Source organism: Microcebus murinus, chromosome 1, assembly GCF_040939455.1.
Source record: "Microcebus murinus isolate Inina chromosome 1, M.murinus_Inina_mat1.0, whole genome shotgun sequence".
In the NCBI taxonomy this organism is placed as follows: domain Eukaryota; kingdom Metazoa; phylum Chordata; class Mammalia; order Primates; family Cheirogaleidae; genus Microcebus; species Microcebus murinus.
This window is the reverse complement of record NC_134104.1, coordinates 39207149-39233298: the sequence shown is the minus strand read 5'-3', so window position 1 is coordinate 39233298 and position 26150 is coordinate 39207149. Positions and strand designations below refer to the sequence as shown.

The window sequence follows — 26150 nt, the reverse complement described above, 5'->3', positions numbered from 1 at the left end:
AACTAAGATATTCATCAGTTATCATCAATCATCCATAGTATCACTGTAATTATCCTTGAATTCTCTATATCCTTTCTGCCCAATTGACACCCTTTCTCAAAGAACAAATATACCTAAATGGTCCAGTATCCATTACCTCCCTTTTAAGACTTGCTAGACCTTTTTCTCTTAGTGGCCTTGGTAGAACACCTGTTCTTGGTACCTCCAGTCTAAATCCATGGAGTAAACTTCCTAATTCCCAGACTGCTTAATAATACTCCATATTCCATTAAGACAGAAATTTGGCATGCTATATGAGGCTCTTCATGATCTACTCTATTATTCGAACTCTCATTTTTTTTTCCAGAAATTTCATCACTTACCCCTCTTCTACTCTATTTTCAGATAACATGGGCTATGTTTTTTTCTCAGCCCACCATGCTGGTCTGTCTGTGCTTTGCATGTGTGGTGCACAGCCATGCATACCTGGTGAATTCTTATCCTTCTTTAAAGCTTCACAACTTCTTGGTATAGTCTTCCCTGATTCATGTCAAGCAGAGTTGATGACACAATCAGTGTAATACTACTTTATCTATTGCGTATCTTAATCAGTGACTGTTATTGTATTGTAGTTGATGGTTCATGAATTGGTCTCTTCCACCAAACTTTAAGCTTTCTAAGGAAATACTTTACTCACTTCTCATACATGACTCGGTATAGAGTGGTGGTTATGTGCATAATATGAGGGGTCAGCCTGCTTACTAGATATGCAAACTTGTTCAATTTATTTATATTCTATGAGCCTTACTTTCTTCATCAGTAAAACTTCATGAGATTCTTGTGAAAAATAAGTTGATATACGGAAAGCCCTAGGAATAGTATATAGCACATTGTGGAGAAATTAGGTATTGATATTATTTTCATTCTTACAGGCTGTGATTATAGCACATAGTAGCCACTAAAGCAGTTGTTAAACAACAGATAAATGAATTCCAATGTACTAAGGATTCTACAAGTTCCTTTAGCACTACATAAACTATTGAGAATTAAATAAGTTCCAGAAACTAATATCACCTTATTTACTTTCATTCTTCAATAATGCTATTACCCTTACTCTTCCCCCAAATATTTACTACTCCTAAAATTTTCTTTGAATTAGGATCATTCATTTGAGAAAAGATAGTGTTTATTTTCCAAGAAATGATCACTAAAGCAAATTTCACCACAAAGTGGTTTTTTTGGTTATAAAACTCCTGTGCTCAGTTATATATTTTAGTCTCCAAAATTTGTTGAAGAACTAACTTGTTACCCTAATTTATATTACCAAATTATTTTGAAAGCTACATGTAAGCATCATATATTTCCATAAATAGTATCCAATAAAAAATTTAGTGATTATTTTACTAGTTCAGAAGGCACAAAATAAAGCTAACAATTTGGAGACATTTGAAATCTTGAGGACTTACTGGCTAGAAGATAATATCCTCTGCTTTATGACTAGTCACATGAAAATGATATACTAATTTTTTAAAAGATCTCCAAAAATTCATTGGTTCATATGAAAATTGAAGCAGTGTGAGATCTGTTTTGGTTATGAGCCAACATTTAAAAATACTCTTTCAATGTAAGCAGATTCAGATTTATATTTGAATTTAAGCTAAAACCAATTTCTAGTTGTCAGAGAATGAGTTAAGAATATTTAGTTATCAAGTGACAGCTCAGTCCCTGGATCATAAATCAAATTGTGATAAGGGGATACACATCCATAAGAATGGAAAGCTACTAATAATCCTATACAACCTGATTTTTCTCTTGGGCTTGTGAAAGATCAGCACTTTTCAACTGCTGAGAAAAGTAGTTTTATGTTGACTGATGTGTCCCAAGATTGGATTATTATTTTGGATGCTGCAAGGCATGATACTCAGGTGAAATCCTCTCAAAATTCTATAAAGTATAATCTACTTAATAGTAAATCATATAATCTTAATCGTTCCTGGGTACTGTCCATAGACCAAGGCAGAGGGGAAGAATGAGAAGAGCACTGAATCCAGACTCAGAAAACAAAGATGTGACCTTGGGCAAGTCACTAAGCCTTTTTGAGCCTCAGCTGCTTGTCTACATTGCACTACATGATTTCTACAGTCTCTGTTGCCTCTAAAATCAATTACTCATCCAAATATATTCTACTGCTCCAAATAAGGTAAAGTTTTGCTGCCCATAATGAAAAACCAAAGCAGCTCTATCAATACATATTTTCACAAAATTCTACAGATAGTATTTCTATGGCTTATGTTTACATTATTATTTGCTGCCTTTCCAACACTAAGAAGAACAGCAAATTTACATCAAAATTATATTGCCAATTCTACTTAAAAAAAAATAGTACTACCCAGCACATCCATCCAACATTGAGGGTACAGATTACATGTGGCTCCAGGGAATTTCTGAACAAGCACAATTTACACAATTGACTTATATCATCCATAAGTTTTAAATCTCATTTAAGACTTTTGAGTAAACCCATGGAATTTGCGGCTGCCAGTTTTCTTGGGATTCCATGGCATAGAATAAGTATCCAATGTGGAGGGAGAGTTAAAATTGTTTAAAACCATAATATTGCATATCTCCTTTCTTCCTGCATTGGCTGAGTCTCCCTAATTGCTAGATCCATAGTCTTTTCAGTTCATGTTGAGAAAAGAGGTCACTGTTTATATTATTTTAAAGTTTAGCTTATTCTTATCCTCAAACCCAAAAGAGCATTGACTAATATTGTCATATGGAAAAGAAATTTAATTACTTTTACTGTTACAGTACCTTGTGCCTTCTTTTTTCTTTTGCTTTGGCTTCCTTAGTCTGCTAGATAATTTTCATTTCTACTGAGTCCTCCAAAGGTCCTATAATTTACTCAGTTGCCCAAATCTTTGTTTTATGCCTTTATTGTAAAAATGATGTGCTTACATCTTATATTTTCCTGGTTAGAGCTGGAACCCATACTACTAAGTGAAGTATCCCAAGAATGGAAAAACAAGCACCACATATACTCACCAGCAAACTGGTATTAACTGAGTAGCACCTAAGTGGACACATAGGTACTACAGTAATAGGGTATAGGGCAGGTGGGAGGGGAGAAAGGGTTGGGTATATACATACATAATGAGTGAGATGCATACCATCTGGGGAATGGTCATGCTGGAAACTCAGACTTGTGGGAGGAGGGGGAGAAAGGGCATTTATTGAAACTTTAAAATCTGTACCCCCATAATATGCTGAAATAAAAAAAAGACTTAAAAAAATGATGCACTTAATAAAAAGAAGAAGAAGAAAGAGGAGGAGGAGAAGAAGAAGGGTAACAACAAGAATTGATTTTTAAGAATATTTATTCTTGGATTATTAGCAAAATAATAAAATGTCAACTTTATGCCAATTCTCCAAGATATACAACCAAATGAATAGAGGGCCTGTCCTAGGTTCCTATAACCTATCATGGAAATTTTATACCACTTTTTCTGATTCCTACCTGTTCTTCAATTACACAATCCTTCATAATCACTTGCGTAAAATATTCTCTTTGATGTACAGTATTTTAGTGTGGCACATAAAATCCATTACAATCGGATTCTAGTAACTTTCTAGGAACATCTAATAGTAATTTCCCAGACACCCTTATATTCTATTAATAGTATCTGCTTGATAGGAGCTTTCATATTCCTATCCCCATTTTCCTATCATGTAATTCATGGCTTTTTGCTTGTCTCTTGGTTTTAAGATCATTTCTTTTATCATGAGCAATGGATGACAGGTGTATAAATACTGCGTAAGTATTTGTAGATATTAAAGATACTACAAGCAGTTCAAACTGAACTCTAAGATTACATGAAATAAACTTGATGATTCTGCAATCAATTCTGTGTCAAATTTGTTAGAATAGACTCCCTGAATTGCCAGTAAAACACCTATTTTTTCTTGCTATGTTTTATTGTAAAATCCTATATTTAAAAGTATCAAAGCTATATTAATCATGAATCATGCACAAAGCTACATTAATTAGAGGACTAAGATGAACTATACCCCTGAATCAAATAGCAGCTGAATATCTTAGTTAAGTAATGTGTGCCTCATTACACTAGATAATGATTTTCTAGCATAGTGATCCCCAAACTTGAGCAGCATCAAATTCACATGAAAGGCCTATTAAAATTCAGACTGCTGGGCCCCATCTCCAGGTTTTCTAATGCAGTAGGTCTCAGTTGGAACCCAGGATTTTGCATTTCTAACATCTACTGTATACAAATTAAAAGTAAAGATTTTAATCTGTCAGTTTATGTATATCAAACTGCCTTACTTATAGAATTAATAAAAATAATTTGTTAATTTAGGCATAATCAGAAAATCCAGCATATGAGCTACCTTGACATTTTTCTTCTTATGTCTCATATAATGGAGATGAATGATTTTAGCAACTTCCAAGAAATCTTAGAGACTGTGTTGATAATATTTTTATTTATATAGCAATTTCACAATAAAGTGAACATCATTAGAGGAAAGAAAAAGTCATGGTAATCAGCAGGCTGAGGTTGCAGAAATAAAGTGGTTTGTATTATAATTATTATAACTTTTAAACATTCTCAAACCCAATGGCTATTATTTGGGATATGGGACTTATATAAAAAGTGTTTCACACCATATATTTTATAGACTAAATTTAATTTCCTTTTTTTTTTCAATCTTTCAAAGTAAATTAACCACCAGAGTATAATAAACCTAACGGTCAAAACCATTATTAATTTCCCATTTCTTTAAAAAAAAAGAAAAAATATTTTAAAAAGTAAAACTTTTGGGTGAATTATTTTTATAAATTTTCATCAAAATTACTGATTTAAACTTAATTGAATGACAGAATTGAAACTCCTTTCCATTGAAGTACATATGTTTTTATATTCTGCATACAAATGAACACTTGGAAGCTTGTAAGCAGTGTTTATTCTAAGTATATGCTCTATAAAATATTAGAGGAACAGGACATTTCTTAGCAATATAGGAACTTATGTTCAGTCTGCCTTATACTATTTTGAATGTTTCAATAATTTTAATGTATAATAAACTGAACATGAAAGTCACTGTTTTAAAAATTATAGTATTTCTATTTTTTGGTCACTTTCATTTTAATAACCATGCTCTTTTGACCAGAAAGTATACTCATTGGAAGTTGTACAACCTAACAAAGCTTGGTAACAAAAATTACTTGTTTTAAAGAAAAAATTCTGTCAATATGAGAAACCACTAGAAGCTGATTTTGTCTTTGATTTGGATTTTTTTAAAAGCTACATTAAAAAGTAAATATGGAATTGTCATAGTGAATTTATGATATATTGACACATTCAAAATAGAAATGAAGATTGCTTGAATACATCTTAACTTTTGACTTAACTTTGTAGTTAATGTGTGTTAGGTAAGGATCATGCCAACAACAATGAATTTATGAGTTAAGCTGGAGTAAATAAAACCCATGCAAGCACGTTTCAAGTCTCTGTTATTTTAAATCCCACTCAGCTGTACACCAAAGTAAAACAAAGTACAGTGCGTTTCATATTTTAAAATTCTAATCCAATCTCCCAATATATAAATTAAATAGACATTGTTTTGCTGCAGAAGGGACAATTCACATAGAAACATATAGCATTTAAAATAAAAAAAATTGTTTCTTGTTTTGAAAGCACTGATAACATTTCATTTTTTATAAATTAAATGTTGCTAGAATAAATTCTGCTTGCTGATCTCTACCATTTATTCACATTTCCCCTTCTTTCATAGTGCATTTTGTTTCAAGAAAAGGTTTAAAAGAAACTGTAAGAATTTGCCACATTTTTCTAATTTGATCAGACATCTTCCTTGAAAGGTCAACGTAATAGGTGAAAGTGACATATTTAAAATAGAGTCTAGACAGAAAAATTTCAAATGACCAAGAGTCACATATCACATGTGTCAAAAATTTGATTTTCCTGGATTGACTATTCAGCATATGAAGTAGAATTTGGACTGTGATTCATAAAGGCAGAGTCCCAGGTGGTTACTGCTGACACCCACTTGTCAAAATATTCTTTCTGTGTTTCAAACTCCATTTACGAAGTGAAAACTGGAAATCCAGTAGATAAGACTTTTAAAATCTAGACTTTCCAAATGGTAATAATTCTAATATTAAATGCAAATTACACTATACTGTAAAGTAGAAAAGCAATGGCTTGTGTTAGAAAGTATTTTTATTATTTCTATTTCTCACTATGACTTATTCATTTTAAACAGTTCTATTTTTTGTTAAATGGAATTTATTTTCAGGATGCTGGTCTTATATTCCTAGATAATCATCAGTATAATTTTCAATGTAAAGCTGTCTTTAGCTAGTTTTCTTCTTAGTTAACTTCTAATTCATAGGTTGGCAGTATTTTCTAAATACATTTAGCTAAATTTCTCTGCTAGTACAAACGATAACATAATATATTTAATATTGATATGTATAGATAATATATATATGTGTGCATATATAAGAAAATTTCATTCACGTTACTTTTTTCAAATAAAAGAGTGAAATTTTTAACACACATCATTTAAAATAATAGAATAGAAATCATCAAGTTTTTTCAACAAATAAAATATAATGTTAGCTTTGTTGTCCTTTATTGAGAAAACACTTATTCAGTTATTCAGGCAATTTTGATTAATGGGGAAATTAATGTAGAAACTTTAAATGCTGGGAATAAATGTGAGAATTTCATGAAATGGGAATTGGCCTCACAGAGCTTTCAGTTTCTTGGATAAGATAAAGATCAGTTGAATGACTGCATTAGCATATTCTTGCAAGCTGTGGAGCTACACCTAAGAACATATAGGAGGAGGCAGATGAGCTTAACAGGTGTTATGTGCTGGTCTGGGGTAGGGCTGGTAGTCACCTAGGAGGTGGGAGGGGCAGGAGGCTGGCTTATGAAAAGGTTATAAAGTCTCTATGAAGAATAAAAATTGACCTGAAATTTGAAGTATCAATATTGGAGGAAATTCTAATCATTTAAAAAATAAAAAATGATCTGGAAACCCAAGTACTATATTTTGACTGCTTCAATTAAAAACATAGCATTGAAATTATATGCAAACTTTCATCTGTGCAGATCTATGGAATAACAATTAAGTGACGTCAAAGGCAATGTGTTGAACTCTTAATTGAGAAGAGGTGTTTGCTGGAACCTCACTCAATGCTGTCAGTTTTCCTGCTCATAAATCCAAATCCAAGATATCAAGTGTAGACTAGAATTCAAGGAGACATGTCAATGACTTTAGCAAAAGGGTTTGGATTAGAATGGAAAAACCTCAAAGCTTATCTGTCTTAGAATAAGAAATGATACTTGCATAGCTCTTTCACATACATTAACATATAAACACATATATTCATAGATAGATATATAGAAATATTTTATTTGCTCAAATCTCATTTGCTCTAAAGTACTGTGATATAGTAATTATTATAATTTGTTTTGTAAAAGTGAAGAACAATGCTTTCAAATATTATCCGGCTTGCATCAGAACAGATAACAATAACTAGTAGAGACAGAATTCAAATGCAGATGTTCCAATTCTGAACAATATGCTTATTTGTTTTACTACTCTGCCTATGATTTTTGACATCCTACTCAAGTACTGAAAGAGACAACCTGGAAAATATAAGCAACATCATAGCATTAAATTATGCATTGCCATAGCCTCCATTTAGAAATTTGAATGTTTAACCAGAGATAAAAGATTCTATTCTATCAGGGTGCTTTTAATTTGTAAGTACTATGAAGTACTTACTATGAAGAATGTCTTAGACAACAAGGAAAATGCCTTCTTTTATTTAATCCAGTGGCTCAGTGATGTCAGGTTTCCAGGCTGGTTTCTCTGATGTTCACTAGGCTCTGCCTTTCTGGTCCTGAGAAGATGCAGCTGCTCTAGATCCTGGGATTTCACAGGGCAAGCAAAGAGTGAGGAAGTGCTGGGCCTCTTCACACTTCTCTTTTTTTTTTTTTATTTTTTTTTTATTTTTATTTTTTTTTGAGACAGAGTCTCGCTTTGTTGCCAAGGCTAGAGTGAGTGCCATGGCGTCAGCCTAGCTCATAGCAACCTCAAACTCCTGGCTCAAGCAATCCTCCTGCCTCAGCCTCCCGAGTAGCTGGGACTACAGGTATTCGCCACCATGCCCGGCTAATTTTTTGTATATATATTAGTTGGCCAATTAATTTCTTCCTATTTTATAGTAGAGACGGGGTCTTGCTCTTGCTCAGGCTGGTTTCAAACTCCTGACCTCGAGCAATCCGCCCGCCTCGGCCTCCCAGAGAGCTAGGATTACAGGCGTGAGCCACCGCGCCTGGCCCCCACACTTCTCTTTATGAGGAGAAAAACCTTTCCCAGAAATTACTGAAATTCTGCTGCAGTTTCATTGACTTTACTTATTCTTGCTTAAACCATTCACTGTCAAAATTACTGTAATGGTCATGATTAGTTTGTAGATGAATCAACACATTCACCGCAGAGAATTGGGTAGGGGCCATTTTCCAGGAACACATGGGAGGATGATAACTAGAACAATTTCAATGTTCCTTCGGCAAGGAGATGTCAGGGAACAGATATTGCGTGGGAAGTCAACAGGCTCTTTATTTGCCAAAGGAATGTTTTTATTCAAATACATTTTCACTGCTAAGGAAACTAATAAATATTTAAGGAAACAATTTCTAATTTTGATACCTCTTTCTTTCATCCACAAATAAACATCACTCATTTCAGACTGTTTTTCTACATTCCCTAGACCCTGTCAGTACTACATTTTTTTTTTTAATTTGTGTTTCTTTAATGAAATGAATCATGGCTCATGGTTCATTTGTACTGTATAATCAGGATATCAATACCATACTAAGTGAAACCTGTGTAGCTCTACCTCCCTTAAACCCTTCCTCAGTAATGATACATAGACTAAGAAAGTTTACTTGGTAGATTGGCACTTTCAATTTAAATACCTACTTTTTTAAGCAAAAGACTATATTTCTAGGATGTAAACCAACAATGTATGTAGGCTTTTTAAATGTGTTGATTGTCCTCTAAATCAAAGAATATTAAAACTATTCCATTATTTATCAAAATTTCTGAATATAATTAATCCTAGGATTCAAATACTATATTATAATTCATAGTTTATAGGGCTAGAGAAAATAACTGAATCTGTCTGCTTTGCTAAAGTGAACAAACATAGTGCCAGAAAATATGTGTCAAATGAAACTATTTCATTGAAAAATGATTTGCTATTCATGACCCCCCAGAATAATTTGATTATAAATTTCAGTATTATTTTCATGACCTTCATTTAGATAAAACCAAAGTTTTCATTAAATTTCCTCTTAGAGGATTTGTTCCAGGCCAAATTCTAGTACATAGGTTTCCTGCTAGGTTTTCTCTAAGATTTGGAACACCATTGAAAAATAGAGATAGAAATACTCCTCCAAAGAAAATTATATACCTTAATTGTAGAGTCTCATGTATCAAGACATCTTTGGTAGAAAAGGGACAATAGAAATAGAAAAGAAAATATATGAAGGAATTAGCCACTCTTGGCTCTTTTTCCTCAAATTAGCTAATTTTATATAGCTCAGGTGATGTTATCATTCCATGAAAGTTTCATTTTGAATTTAGAATGAATCACTTATTTATTTTTTAAAATTTACATTTCAACAGATTTAGAATTTAGAGCTTCTGATTAGAATAAGATTGGAAGTTAGAGAAGGAGCTGACAGTCTCCCAAATCTCCTTAGTAACCATAGCTCCTGATGGAGTGCAATTATTAATCCCTTAAGTAAGGGTTCTCAACCTAAACACTGTCACTTTGGACTAAGATACATTGTTTGTTATGGGGTGTTATGGGGGCCTCCATGTTCATTGTAAAATATTTAGCAGTACCCCTGGACTCTTCCACTAGATGCCAGAAGAGCTACCCCTGTCCCAGTTGTGACACGTAAAAACATCTTCAGATCTTCAGACATTGCCAAATGTCCCTGTGAGGCAAAATCAAAGTTTCTTCCTCCCTCACCTTTCATCCTATTAAGAATGACTAACCTAAATCAAAAGAGCAGAATTTCGCATGATTCAATATGTTATGACATTGTTATGATTTTTTTCCTCTGAAATTTACATTCATCTTTTATTTAACCTCCAGTCATACTCATTGTCAGTTACTAGAGTTAATTAATTTAAAAATGACAAGTTCAAAGTTGTTTCCAGCTATTACATGCCATTTTTTTATGGAAAAGCTTTCAACAAAGATATAACAATTGTTTTAAATATCTATTTCCTTTACAAACAAAACAACCACAACGTTAATCTATCCTTGTTCATGGTGAAAATGGAAAAGATTAGGCAACCAATATAATTAATTGAATCTAAAGGCACAAGCAATTGTACAAGGAAGGGTGTTAAATCCAAAAGCTTAATTTACCATCCAATACTTTCACCCAAGAACGCAAACAGTTTCACAGAAAAAAAATGTTAATCTAACATTTTCTAAATTCACACTATTTATTTACTCATGGATATTATGGTTAACATAATATAAGCAATAAATTTAAAGGAAATATACACTACACATCACCATAGGCCAATAATTCACATACTTGATTTTCTTCTTCTTTTCTTTTTCTTTTCTTAGTTTTGGAATTCTTGAGGTATTATAAATATCATGACCTATTGGGGAGATTTTTCTTTTCTTTCAGCAAATTACACTGATAAAATTGGAGAGATTAGTTAGCTATTTTAGGCTATTTTATGCATCAGATATAGGGAAGTCACAGCTACAAGAGCAATAGATGAAAACAGGGAAGAGAAAGTCAAAGTGTCTGAGGGAGGCTCTCTGAGGTAACAGTGAGGTGAAGAAGAAACTGAAAATCATTAATTGAAAAAAACTGTAAGAGATTCCTAGACAAAGGGAGGTAGGAAATTGGGCCAGAAATGGGAAATATCAAGATGTAAGTTATACAGGGGAATGTTTCTCAAATTAAATATGCTTAAGAATCATCTAAGGATTGTGTGAGATGCGGATTCTGATTCAGAGAGTCAGGGGCAGAGCCTAAGAATATGCATTTTTAATAATCTCTCAAATGTTAATGTTACTGGTTGGTCCACGAGCCACACATTATGCATCAAGGTGCTAGAACACTCCACCTCTGCTCCGAACATATCTCTGGAAGTAGAAGTGCCAACTCTCATCACAAAAATCTATGAGATTAACAATGGGGGAATACATTTCCCCCAGTTCTCAACACACAGAAACATGTTACCTTTATACTTTCTTTTTTTTTCTATTTTTTAAAATTAAAATTTAAAATTTTTTATTTCAGAATATTATGGGGGTACAAACACTTTGTTGGCATATATTGCCTTTGCACCACCCAAGTCAGACCTACAAGCATGCCCATCCCCCAGAAAGTGCACACCACATTCAGTAGGTGTGAATTTACCCATCCCCTCCCTCCCCTCCACCTACCCAACAACTGATGAATGCTACTTCCCTATGTGCATGTGTTGATCAATTAGTTTATCTTTATAACTTCTTAAAAAAATAAGATAGACTGTTGCTTTGATAAACAAGTTAATTTCCTATTGTTGTTTTAAACAAATACACATATACATATCTATTAGTAAAATGTCACTAGGGTTTTTGCTTTTTCTTATATCCTTAACCAGCAGGTTTCTATAGTATATTATCTGATGGTATAATAAAAAAAAAAATTTCTAAACTCAAGATTAAAGTTAGGTCTGACTTTTGGATGATAGTTTTAAATGAGTTTTCCAGCTCAATCTTGAGTTTCAATTCACTGTTTATGACAATCCAGGCTGTGCTTTTATCCTAATCATTTGATTCCTTTTACACCTATGGGAAAACCAAATCCTGGCTTACTTCATACTCTCCCTCCAAAGCAACTAACGAAGTCCTGATTATAGGTTTTGGCATTTTGTCAATGTCAAGGTGTGCCAGGAAGAGAAGCAGATACAAAGATGACAGATAGATGAAGTATCTCTGATGGAAAACATCCCTTGGTGAAGAAACAGGTAGTACAATACAAATTAGTTTGTTTAAGTACACAAATCTAAAGACTGACCACCAATACTTAGTGGAAGTAATTATAATTTCTTGCAAAGAGAACTATCATAGAAAGAAAGGAATACATAAATTTGTTACTATGACAAATATTCAAAATGGAACTTTACATTTTTATAAGCTATACTTGGAAACAATGTTATGTTCAGGCATTTATTACACAATTGTATAGGAATCAGAGTTTTACAAATGTAGGATCCTCTATTTTCTGAAAAAATCAAAGGAAAATGTTCTCATACAAAAGTCTCATTACAAATTCAGAGAACCAAAATACCACAAACCCTAGTAATACGTGTCTGGCTTGATAAAATACCCAAGCTATGCAGAAAGTTAAAAAATGTAAAGGCAGCACCAGGTCTTTTTCTTAGTAAAATACCCAGCTTTAAACTGATTTAGGTAAGTTGCAGACATTTTAAACAAAGAAATTAAGGCTGCATAGATTTACACTGCTGATAAATTCTAACCGACATGGAATAGTCAGCAAGGTTAATGTCAAGGCTACAACTTCGGAGACCACAATCTCCAAATATACAATATCTACCTGGTATGAAATTTAAAATGTCTTATCAATTCACTATCCTGATTATATCACAGAAAAATGTTAGATGACCACACATCATTGACATGATACTAATAATAATTAAATTATTTCACTTAAATTATTGATAAATTCAGAAGAGAAAAAAAACCACAGTCTTCAAAATTTGTAATAGTTCCATTAAACACAAGTACTAAATTGTGATAGTTCCATGCCTTGAATATACTTATAAACATAATGTCTCACCAGAAGTACAGGAGTTACCTTTAGAGAACACATCAATAATTTGACTGGCTTCCCAAGAGAGGTAATGGAGAGAATCTTGCTCCCTTTCCATAGTTCATTGAACTTACCCCATGTGATGGATAAGAGATCCAGCCCAACTCCCCTTGAATTGTTTTTGAATCCAGTAGATTGACTAAAAAGAAACACAAATACACATACACAGTTAATAATAATGAATTATTACTATTTGCTTCTGTGAAGTTAATGTTGTCTGTTATTGTTGATATTGCTTAAAAAAACATTACTCTGCCATTTTTATTTTAACTGTATAATGAGTATTAAAAGAAGAGAATTACAAAAGCACAAGAAAATTAAGAGATCAAAATTTTCTGTGGCCTTTTAAACTTTATGTTTGTTTACAAGGATAAGTTAATATTCAATATATTGATAATTTCTGACAGAATAATTATAGGTCTAAAGAGGAAACAAAAATATAAAATAAGAAACAACATTAATGCTAACAGATATCAAAATAACTACAAAGACTATTACATTTGATAAAATTACATATGATTCCATAATGAATTAATTTCTTAAATATGTTTCCATAATGAATCAACATCTGTGCATATCTGATATAGCAGCTTCATATTTTCCCTAGCTAATACCAAACATGCTATTCTGTTTTGTGTATTTTTAATAATGTATGAATTATCTACTTACACATAGCAAACAAAATGCTTAACTACCAATTTGGGGAGACACCAAAGCAAAAATATGTTTTATATTAATATAGTATTTCCTGTGTAAATCTTTACTTATTTAAAGAAGATATTGTTACCCAAAAGCTTTAGTTATTTTATTCAGAACATTGTGCTAGCTATTGACAGGACTGACTCCTAATCAATATTTATGGATGAAAAGCAAAATATAGCATGCATGTGGCTGTCTTTTGAATATATTATTAAAAGATAAAGGCAAATTATTTATTTTCAACACAAATTATTCATTTGTTATGTATTAGAAAATAAAATATAAAAGGCACTTCAAATATAATTAATAACAAAATGCTCACTTTGATTATCAATCTAATCTGTTAAATAAGGGAAACTATGGTTTTACCTCACCCTTCTTTTGTATTGGAAAACAATCTCATGATTGACTAATGGAAGTTATAAAGAAGGGTTACATAAACTAAACATGTATTATTAACATGAACTTGAGTAGGTAAATCAATAACTACAATAAGAGAATTATTTACAGGCATTCATATACACACAAATCAAAACATAATGTGAATACATAAACTGTACAATATGTTCATGTGTAGTCAATAAACTGATTCCTTATACTTGTGAAGCACCATCCTTTCTTTAATATTCTCAACTAGCTCTTTTTTTTTTACAAAAGAAACATTAATCACATAAAATGTTAACAAAAAGGAATAATATATTTGATAGACATTAAAGTTCTAATTTTTTAGCACTACAAAAATTTTAAGAAAAGTTATTTGGTTACCTGGTTAGATGATAAATACATTAGGTAGGTATAAGAAAGTCACTTGATCATTATTATTTAAAAGAGATACCATTCTCAATGTTAGATTGTTTAACTTTTGCTGGTGAAAGAAAAACACATAAACTTAACCTATTGCATTAGAATTCTTTAATGATTAAAGATTTTTCTCACAATAAATTAATCCCAACAAGAAGTAAGAAGATACCCTTGCATGGATTACATAGTGAAATTTCCATAATTGAATTATTTCCCAGGATATGTGGAAATGAACAGTATGCTTAATTATATTGTAATTATCTCTCTCTCAAAAATTATAAAAAAAATCTTTACCAATTAATCAGTGTTACAGATTATATTTTGGCTCACTGTTAGAAAATTTTTGAATATATGGGAATACACCCTCACCTTTAAAGTATATTACCAATATTCATTCTGATAAAAACATACCTAGTTCAATTATTAGTTATATCACAGTAATTATTTGATTTCTCTGAGTTTTACACAAGATTTGCATAGTAGAATTTATTTATTTATTTATTTTATTTCAGTTTTTATAAGTAATTAGGTCACATTCACAATGTCCTTAAGGGTCTAAATGGCTCAATGTATCATAATGTGTCAGTAATAATTGCATATGTACTGAATGATGGTTATGTCTTATTCCACTTCCTAAGATGAATAGTTGATTTAATTTCAATATTAATAACCAGAGAAAAAGTATTTGAGGCAAAATGATGCAATTAATACATTGTTTCCACTTAGTAAATAACTCATTGGAATGCATTAATAAGCTGTTATCTAAAGATCTAAATATCTTTAATTTTTCTCTGATGATAATGATGGGGAAAAAGACTGGATCTACCCTATCAGCATTTGGTTTCTACTCAATGGAGAAGAGCAAAGTCAAAAAGAATTATACAATATGGTCAAGTGAAATAAGTGTGGTAGATTAATTAATTTCATTGCATTTACTTAGAAATTGAATTTTTAATGTACTTAATTTAGCATAAGGAGAAAAACACAATTAGCAGCACTACTCCTGATTCTGTTATCTATCAAACATCATCATATCTGCCCTGGTTATCTCACAATGTTGCTGTGATTATCAAATAATATAAATCTATTTAAAATCACCATGAGTCGTCAATTAATATATTATTTAACAACAGTTCCATGTTGTCTTCTGAATTGTATGTATAATCAACTTCAATATGTGACCTAGTAGAAAAGAATGGTTCACAGCAAAACACTTTTTTTAAAAAGCACTTATTTGGGGTTTATAAGGTACCTTTTGTTTGTAGCCAAATAAGAATCAACAATATATAAGAATTCTAAACATTTTAAAGTGAATGGTTGCTACATTGAAACTTTCCAGACCACAAAATTCAAGTCTCTTGTTTTTTTTTTTTTTGTTTGTTTGTTTTTTATGAGACAGAGTCTCGCTTTGTTGCCCAGGCTAGAGTGAGTGCCGTGGCGTCAGCCTAGCTCACAGCAACCTCAAACTCCTGGCTCAAGGAATCCTCCTGCCTCAGCCTCCCAAGTAGCTGGGACTACAGGCATTCGCCACCATGCCCCGGCTAATTTTTTGTATATATTAGTTGGCCAATTAATTTCTTTCTATTTATAGTAGAGACGGGGTCTCGCTCTTGCTCAGGCTGGTTTTGAACTCCTGACCTTGAGCAATCCGCCCGCCTTGGCCTCCCAGAGAGCTAGGATTACAGGCATGAGCCACCACACCCAGCCTTTTGTGATCTATTATATGGCAGTCTTAGTATAGCATAACTGCAATAAGAAGAGAAAATCAACAGATTTTGAAAGTTAATCTATGAGTGATTTCTCTGGATACATTAACTAAACCTAACATGCAACACATCCTAAACCCCACACTGATATGGAAAAGAGCCTTGCTTACTGACACTTTTCCCTCTCAAAACACTGTAGACCTCTCAAGTCATGACTTGAAATCACCTATTCACATGCTGGGGCATTTCCTCTCAAGTCATGACTCTATTCAAATGCTAGGGCAGATTGAATAGGCTAATGAAGCATGATGTACAAATATTTTAATATTGCAGTTTGAGTTTTAATGACAACTTGCAATTCAGTGTGACACTGGAAACACATTATTTCATTAATTTCAGAATACTTTCATTTCAAAGACTTATATGACATCTACTAGCTTTTCAAATGAAAGTGATTTAAATTGGAAATGTTTTTAAATATTATGATTCTATTTAAGTTGATGTGTAAATGGGTGGAGTTTTCTGGGGCAAAATTGTATTTGAAAATTACTATTCTAAGTCTAGATGGATATGGTTATGGGTTTCTTTTACATACTTTACTGTCTCGAGTCTTACTGCTTTTGAATAGAGATGTATGTATAGGAGAATTGGCTTAGGTTCATGAGAAGAGGAAGGCAATCAATCCTTACTTGGACACTTTATTTTTTAAATTTTTTAATTTTATTTTTAAGCCTATGTAGTTTCCTTTAGTTAATTATTTATTTTGTATTTCAGCATATTACAGGGCTACAAATGTTTAGGTTACATATATTGAATTTGTCCCACTCAAGTCAGAGCTTCAAGTGTGTCCATCTCCCAGACAGTGCACATTGCACCCATTAGGTGTGAATATGCACATCTCCTTCACTCCCCTCCCCTCTGCCCAACACCTGATGAATGTTACTGCTATATGTGCACATAAGCATTGCTCAGTTAATATCAATTTGATGGTGAGCACACGTGGCTCTTGTTTTTCCATTCTTGTGATACTTCACTTGTTAGAATGGGCTCCAGCCCCATCCAAGATAATACAAGAGGTGTGAGATCACCATTGTTTTTTGTGGCTGAGTAAAACTCCATGATATACATACACCATTTTATTAATCCATGCATGTATTGATGGACACTTGGATTGTTTCAACATCTTTGCAAATGTAAATTATACTATAATAAACATTCTAGTACAGATGTCTTTTTTATCTTTTTTTCCATTGGGTAGATGCCCAGAAATGGGATTGCTGAACAAAACAGTAGTTCTACTTGTAGCTCTTTGAGGTATCTTCATATTGCTTTCCACAGAGTTACCACTAGTTTGCAGTCCCACCAGCAGTGCAGGAATGTTCCTATCTCTCTGCATCTATGCCAGCATTTATTGTTTTGGGACTCTCTGATAAATGCCATTTTCACTGGAGTTAAGTGATATCTCATTGTGGTTTTTATTTGCATTTCCCTGATGGTTAGAGATGTTGAGTATTTTTTCATGTTTCTTGGCCTTTAGTCTATCTTCTTTTGAAAATTTCTGTTAATGTCATTAGATCACTTTTTAATGGGGCTGCTTGATTTTTCTTGCTGATTTTCCTGAGTTCTATATAGGTTCTACTTATCAGCCCTTATAGGATGCGGAACATGTATATGTTTTCTCTTATTCTGTATGTTGTCTTGTTGCTCTTGTGATAGTTTCCTTGGCTGTGCAGAAGCTTTTTAATTTGATCAGGTCCCATTTATTTATTTTTGCTGTTGCTGTGATTGCCTTGGGGGTCTTCTTCACAAATTCTTTGCCTAGGCCAATGTCTGTAAGAGTTTTTCCAACATTTTCTTTTAGAATTCTCATCGTTTGATGCCTTAGTTTTGAGTCTATTATCCACTGTAAGTTGATTTTTGTGAGATGTGAAAGGTGTGGATCCTGTTTCAGTCTTCTCCATGTGGCTAGCCAATTTTCCAAGCACCATTTATTGTATAAGGATTTTTTCCCTAGTGTATGTTTTTGTTTGCTTTTTCAAAGATTAGATGGTTCTATGAGAATGGTTTTATATCTGAATTCTTAATTTTTTTATTCCATTGATCTATGTCTCTCTTCTTGTGCCAATACAATGTGGTTTAGTTACTATAGCCTTGTAATACAACTTGAAGTCTGGCAAATTAATGCCTCCCAATGTGTTCTTTTGCTTAAGATTGGTTTTGCTATTGGGGGTATTCTCTGGTTCCTTATAAAGCATAGGATTATCTTTTCTGGATCTAAAAAAATGATGTTGGTATTTTAATAGGGATTGTATTGAATCTGTAGATCACTTTGGGTAGTATAAAAATTTTAACAATGTTGATTCTGTCAACCCATGAACATGGTATGCTTTTCCATTGGTTTACATTCTCTGCTATTTCCTTTCTCAACATTTCATAGTTCTCCTTGTAGAGGTCTTTTACCTCCTTAGTTAAATATATATATTTAAATAAATATATAAATATAAATAAATATATTCCTATATGAATTTCTTTGTTGCTATTGTGAAAGGTATTAAGCCTCTCAGTTTGATTGTTGTTGGTGTAAAGGAATGCTACTGATTTGTGTACATTGATTTTGTAACCTGAGACTTTGGTGAATTTGTTTATCAATTCCAGTAGTCTCGTGACAGATGCTTTGGGGTTTCTAAATATAATATAATATCATCAGCAAAGAGTGATAGTTTGACCTCTTCTGCCCCGATTTTGGGTTCCCTTGATTTCCTTCCCTTGTCTGATTACACTGACTAATACTTCCAGCACTATGTTGAATGGAAGCAGTGATAGAGGGCAACCTGTATGTTTCCAGCGCTAAGTGGGAATCCATTCAGTATGATGTTGGCTGTGGGCTCGTCATATATGGCTTTTATCATTTTTAGGTATGTCAAATCTATGCCTATTTTGTTAGGTGTTCTTATCATAAAAGGTGCTGAATTTTGTCAAATGCTTTTTCTGTGTCTATTAAGAGGATCATATGGTCTTTATTTTTACTTCGACTTATGTGTTGAATTACATTTATATATTTGTGTATGTTGAACCATCCCTGCATCTCTTAGATGAAGCCCACTTGGTCATGATCTATTATTTTTTATTAAGTACATGAATTTGATTTGCTTGGATTTTGCTTACAATTTTTGCACCTATATTCATAAGGGATATTGGTCTGTAGTTTTCTTTTTTTGTTGTGTCCTTTCCTGGTTTTGGTATGACAGTGATGTTAGCTTCATAAAACGTGTTGGGGATTATACCTTCTTTCTCAATGTTGTGGAATAATTTCTGTAGGATAGGCACCAGTTCTTCTTCTTAGTAGGTCTGGTAAAATTCAGGAAAGAAACCATATGGTCCAGGACTTTTCTTTCTAGGAAGTTTTTTTATTACTGCTTCAATTTCAATACTTGATATTGGTATGTTCAGGAATTGTTTCTTCCTCATTCAGCCCAATGAGGCTGTGTGTTTATAAGAATTTGTTTATTTCTTCCATGTTTTCAAGTTTATGTGCATAGTGGTTTTACAGTATTCATAGATGATATTTTGTATTTCTGTGCTATCAGTTTTAATTTCTCCTTTTTCATTCCTGATTGAGCTTATTAAAGTCCTTTCTTTTCTGCCTCTCATTAATATAGAAAGAGGCATGTCAATTTTCTTAATCTTTTCAAAGAACCAACTTTTTGTTTTATTAATCTTCATGTATTTTTTTTAATCTATTGCATTTAGTTCTGGTCTGATATTGTTATTTATTTTCTTTTACTGGGTTTGCAATTAGCTTGCTCATCCTTTTACATTTCTTTGAGATCATTCATTAGACTGTTGATTTGTGATATTTCTATCATTTGGGTGTAGGCATTTATGAATATAAATTTTCCTCTCAGGACTGCTTTAGCTGGGTCCCACAGATTTTGATAACTTGTGTTTCCTTTGTCATTTAGTTCAAAGAATGTTTTGATTTCCATCTTAATTTTCTCCTTGAGGCAACAATCATTCAGCAGAATGTTGTTTAGTTTTCATGATTTTGTGTGGAGATGAGAGTTTCTTTTTGATTTGATTTTTAATTTTATTTCACTGATGTCTGAGAAAATGTATGGCATAATTTATATTTTTTTAAATTTGTTGAGACATGCTTTGTGGCCTAGGATTTGGTCATTGTTAGAGAATGTCCCATGAGCTCATGAGTAAAATGTATATTCAGTAGTTTGGAGGTAGAATGTTCTGTAAATGTCAGTCAGGCCTATTATTCTAGAGTCAGTTTAAGTCTGTTTTGTTTGTTTTCTGTTTGGAGGATCTGTCCTGTTCTGTCAGAGGAGTGTTAAATTTCCCAGCTATTTAAGTGGTGCTGTTTATCATTTTGTTTAGATCAAGTAGGATTTGCTTTTTGAATCTGGGTGCACCTGAGTTAGGTGCATAAATATTTAGAATTTGTATGTCTTCTTGTTGAATTGTACCCTTCACCATTATATAGTGACTGTCTTTGACTTTCATTACTTTTGTTCATATGAAGACTAAGTTGTCTGAAATCAGAACTGCTATGGCAGCTTCTTTTGGCATCAATTTCCATAAAATATTGTATTCCATCACTTCACCTTGAGTCTGAATATGTCTTTGTGGGTTAGATGTGTTTCATGAAGACAACAGATACTTGGCTTGTGTATATTTATCCATTCAGCCAGCTATGTCTCTTTAGTGGGCAGTTAAAGCCATTCACATTTATTGAAAGAATTGATAAGTTTGCAGATTTCTGTTCCTCCAGTTGAGTCGAACGCTGTTGCTTTGTTTTTTCTCTTTAGCCATTGTGGTGTCTAGCCTTTGAACTTTAGCTTTTGGATGATTTTACATTGGAGAGTGTTTATTTTGCTGATCTGTGTATAACACTGTTGTGAGTACTTCCTGGAGGGCAGGTCTTGTCTTGATGAATTCCCCAGGTCTTTGCTTGTCTGAGAAGGTCTTTATATTCCCTTCATATAAGAACCTTAGGTTTGCAGAATATAAGAATCTACGCTGGTTATTATTCTCTTTGAGTATAGTACCAATGGAGCCTCAGTCTCTTCTGGCTTGTAAGGTCTAAGTTGAGAAGTTTGTAGTCAGTTCAATGGGGTTTTGTTGTAGGTTATCTGCTTTTTTCACCTTGCAGCTCATTGGAGGGCCTCTTTCATGTTTATTTTGGGCAGTCTGATGATTATTTTTTGTGATGTCTTCCTGTTTGTAATGAATCTCCCAGGAGTCCTTTGAGCTTCTTGAACATGGATATCCAGATTTCTAACAAGGCCAGGAAAATTTTCCTCCATACTATCCTCCAATAGTTTATTCAACCTGTTTATTTTCTTCTTCACCCTCAGGAATGCCTATAATTCTCACATTCAGCCTCTTCACATAAACCCAAATTTCTTATAGGCTTTGATCTTTTCTCCTATTTCTTTGCTTTATCTTTGTGAGTGACTTATTTATTTCAAAGATGTTATCTTCAATCCCTGAGATTCTTTCTTCTATTCGATCTACCTTATTCTTGAGACTTTCCATTGTGTTTTGCAATTGCTTAAATAAATTCTTCATTTCCAGAAGTTTTTTTTTTTTAATTTTTATTTAATACTTCAATTTCTGTAGTGAATTTTTCTTACTTGGACTCTTTATTTGGCTTTAAGATAGGCCCAAAGGTCTCAGGAACTTAGCACTTATTTGAAAGCCAAATCAAGAGTCCCACTAAGCATTGATACCTTTGGGAGAAAAGGAAGTGTGGTTTTTGATGGGAATTATAAGGTATTAGAAATGAGCAAAAAAAAAAAAAAAACCAAAGTTCAGAGTAAATTGGCTCAAATTGGTAATCAGTATCACCGGAAAGGAGGAAACCTGGTTGTCATTCTTATCACTCACTCTACTGTCCACATTTTCCACTCCACTGGGTTATTGATTCCAGGAGTCAACAAATTCCTAGGAGTCCCAAGATTCCCAGGACTCATGCAATCTCTTCCTTTTCTAGCCTTCATCATAATGGAACAACCTAATCAAAAGTCCACTTCTAATAATCATTCATTTGTATTACCGGTGTCACCAAGAGTTTTCTATACCAGGAATTTATACCATTGTCTTTTTTTATTCATAGGAATATATTAAATTTGTTTAAAGGACCAGTTAATTAAATAAGAGTTTATAAGAAATGTTCTTATTTGGTGAAGGTAGATTAAAAACTTGTGGTGTAAGTTTCTGGAGTGCTCATTCTTAGAGAAATATAACACGAAAGTTTTTCTAAGGACATTTCTAAATTCTGATTCATAGTGGCTACTTGTGTCCTTAGAAAGACTAAGAGTTAAAGTAATATTCATATCTTGAAAGATTTTGTGTGCTGCAAATATGCAGACAGTGCTAAAAGATTTTTAAAAATCAAATGCCACAATTGCTTACTGAAGCAGAAGATCTTTTCAATTATCTTATAATACATCAATAGATAATCAGTATGTTCTATGGTAATACTACAGTTGCATTTTATGAAAATACTAAGTTACAAATCATTATCAAATGTCATTTCAAAGTGAAGAGTAGTCTCTAATGGCTAAAGAATTTCAGATTCTGAGAAGAATAGACATGTTTTCTTATAAAACCTTCAGTTATAAAAGGCCTTTATAGCCAAGTAAACATAACTATAAAACTGCTACAACATAAAAACAGCTCATCCTTTGATTACATCTTGCTTTTATTAAAGAATAATGAATTTTTATTCTATTTGCACCATCACGTAATTGTCCTAGCCACACATCATATATACTTATCTTCATCATTTTCATCACTTTTTTATAATAAACAGTAACTTTGCTTTAGGTTACAGAGAACAGAAGAGTCATTTAATCTGCTTCTTAATTATATTTGAACATCCAAATAAAAGAAAATGATATAGAAAGGAATAAATATTTTTCTCAGTGTTATAAATTTTTGTGTAGTTCTATGGTAAAAAACAATATGTAATTAAGAAGTCAAGACTTATTTTTTAACAGGAGTCCACCAAAGTTCAGCCTTCCAGTTTTACTGTATGTACAGGGTATGACAATGAGGAGAAGTTTAGAGAAGTTAGTTCTATTTGATATTTATGTATTCAACATAACTTTTACCTACTGTGTTTATATGTTCTCAATTAGGCCTTTCATTTCTATTTATTTTATTTCTATCTAAACATAATTAAAATATTTTAATAAATCTAATTAATATTATAGTTCATTTTAGATACCCCATAATACTTTGAAATAAAAATATCATACTTCATATACTAAAAATTATAAATATATTATTTATATTATAATGTAAATAATTACCTATCAATTGTGTACAGATAAAATGTCCTATAAACTATATTATATTTATCATAGAAATATTAATTTATGATAATTTTTAATCAAATTCCCAGCTAAGATCGTTATGTAAGAATTAAAGGAAATGTAGTACTGAACATTTCTGTGAAAAACCTCTTTCATCACAGGGTATCTTAATGGCTTATTTATGTGCTATAGGATGATTTCTGGTCAAGGTGGTATACCCTCAAATTATTCTTTCTCATTAGCTTTTTCTCCCGGGCAATAAGTTTGGATTTACTTTTATTCAGATCTTAATTATAGAAGAAATTATAATGAGCTGCCTCATCTCAATCTTTGCCAACAGCAAGGGGAACTCCTTCAAATCAAAATAGACAGAATCTCACAATAAGATGCCCATTATTTCATAACTAGAGTGAGTCAAGAAGATAACATAGACCAAAATTCTACTTGAAACCTGGACACTTCAGTAAATGTAAATCCTATGCTCTTTCTAAACCATTAAAATTTTCCTTTTATTTTTTTCTTTTAATCAGAGAAATCTAAAGGTCATACTAATATCAATACTAGTGTGGAAAAAAACAACTATCACAATATCAGTAGGAAGTAGAATGTGTTCATATAACAGAATAATCCTTTCACATAAATGAGTAAGGACATTCTCCTGTCAGTGAAAGTTTAGTACACTGACAAACTGAACTTTTATAAAAATTCCTAGAATTGCAGGTCTTTCTATTTCTGTTCATTGTCAACTGATATTATGAATCATTTAGACAAGTAAAATGTGTTCTCCAAAATGTAAATGTTTCCAAAAGTAGAACATTAATGATTATACAAACAGCATATTTTAACATATTTTTTGTAAAGTGTTTCAGAAGTAACGGAACAACTTGTTTACTTGTAATTCAGAGAGTCTTTTTGAAAGATTAAAAACTAAAAAAATGAAAACATTATTTAATTATGAAATATAAATAATAATAATGACAAAATGCAGTTCAAAGTGTAGCATATACATTTTGCCTTCACCACATAAAATTAGGCTATCCTGGTATTTTTATCATATTATCATAAAATCTTGATTAGCAACCTTCAGGTACTAACAGCTATCTAGTTAAGGTTTGACTGAGAGCTGTGAAAATAGAATAGAATAAACACATTGGCCTACAGAACAACTCTAATGCAATATTTCTTACAAAGAAATAAAAGTGTTCCTAGAAGTCCCTTGAATACAATGATTCAAAATTCTAGTACAGAAAACAAAGAGTATAGTGATGAAAAAACTTAAATTGCAATTTAAAAACATCCTTTGCACATTCTGATATATCAAAACACATACATGTGCAGACATACAAACACACACACACACACACAAACACGCAAACGCTTATTTCAAAAGAAGCCCATTGCAGAATAAATAAACTGGTGTAAATCTCGGGAAAACTAAAATCAGAATGTATCTTTGACTACATCATATTTTGTAGATTAACTATATCTAGATTGCTAAAATGTCATATATATCATATATTTTGCTCATGACAATACAAATTTGACTGTCTATAAACATGGATATGAACATACAAACAATCTCTGACAGGTATAAATCTGGGTCTTTATAATGGTCCACAAAGGATCAAATAAGTTATCACATGCTTATCGTTATTTCAAAACTCTAGCCCTTTTCTTTACATCTTTGGAGCATGTTGTCAATGAAAAGAATCAAATTGTTAGTGCTTGGGATACTGAGAAAACTTTTAATTTGTTGATTAAAGAGAAGGGAGAGTCCAGACAAACTTCAGCGTAGTTTTTTCCTGGTAGTATAGTCATAATATGAATAGTACCTACAGAAGTTTCTATTTGGGGATGGTTCGTTTTTGATATTCAGTAACATATGTTTCTAATATACTCAAATGTACCCATGTGTGCATGCATGCACTCATACAGAATTTACATTAGGTATGTGCTTATTAAGATTAACTATTTATGAATACGCAGTTATTTCAAAAGTTCTCCTAAAATATGTGTTTATTGTGTATTCATTTAAATCATTTTTAAGTTACATGCAGTAAAAAGAAATTTCAATTATAATTATCCCTGCCACATGTCTTCACTATTAGGGTTAAGGTAGTAAACCTACTATAAACCTGGCCAAACATAAAACAAAATATTCTTAGTAAATTTCCAAAGGATCACCTCTGGAAAGGGAAGTTTAAAGGCATACTACTAATTATATATCTTTTAAGTTTTTCCTTTAATCCTATATACATTTTTATATTAACAAATAAAATATTTTTGAGCATCACTTTCAAAGGCAGGAAAATATTTCCTTATACAATTTACAAATGTTTAAGATGTACCTCGAATTATAGGAAAACCATCATTGTAAGCATAGATTAACTAGTTCAGTCAAATAAAGTACGCATAACTACACTTGGAAATCTTTTTGTCAGAGAACAAGGATGATCTAAGCAGTAAAATTTAGATCAGAAATGTTGAGAACACTATGATAAAATCTTTGAGTTTATCTTTTTGAATTATCTAATGTAAATGAGTGCTATCTTATCTATAGTAAACCAGATAGTAAAGTAAATCAAGAAAAAAAGTACTATTCCCTTTCATTCTGCCCCTTTAAAAATATTTCCAGTATTTGGCAATAATTCGAT

General features: G+C 32.1%; 1 protein-coding gene across 1 annotated transcript in view; it reads right to left on the bottom strand.

Annotated features, from left to right (window-relative positions):
* The window catches only part of EPHA3 (EPH receptor A3), a 340388-nt gene that overhangs the window by 303916 nt on the left and 10322 nt on the right, over positions 1-26150 (bottom strand). The window contains exon 2 of the mRNA XM_012750987.2: positions 13034-13098. Coding sequence (XP_012606441.2) covers positions 13034-13098 — 65 coding nt within the window. The remainder of the gene's footprint in view (positions 1-13033; positions 13099-26150) is intronic.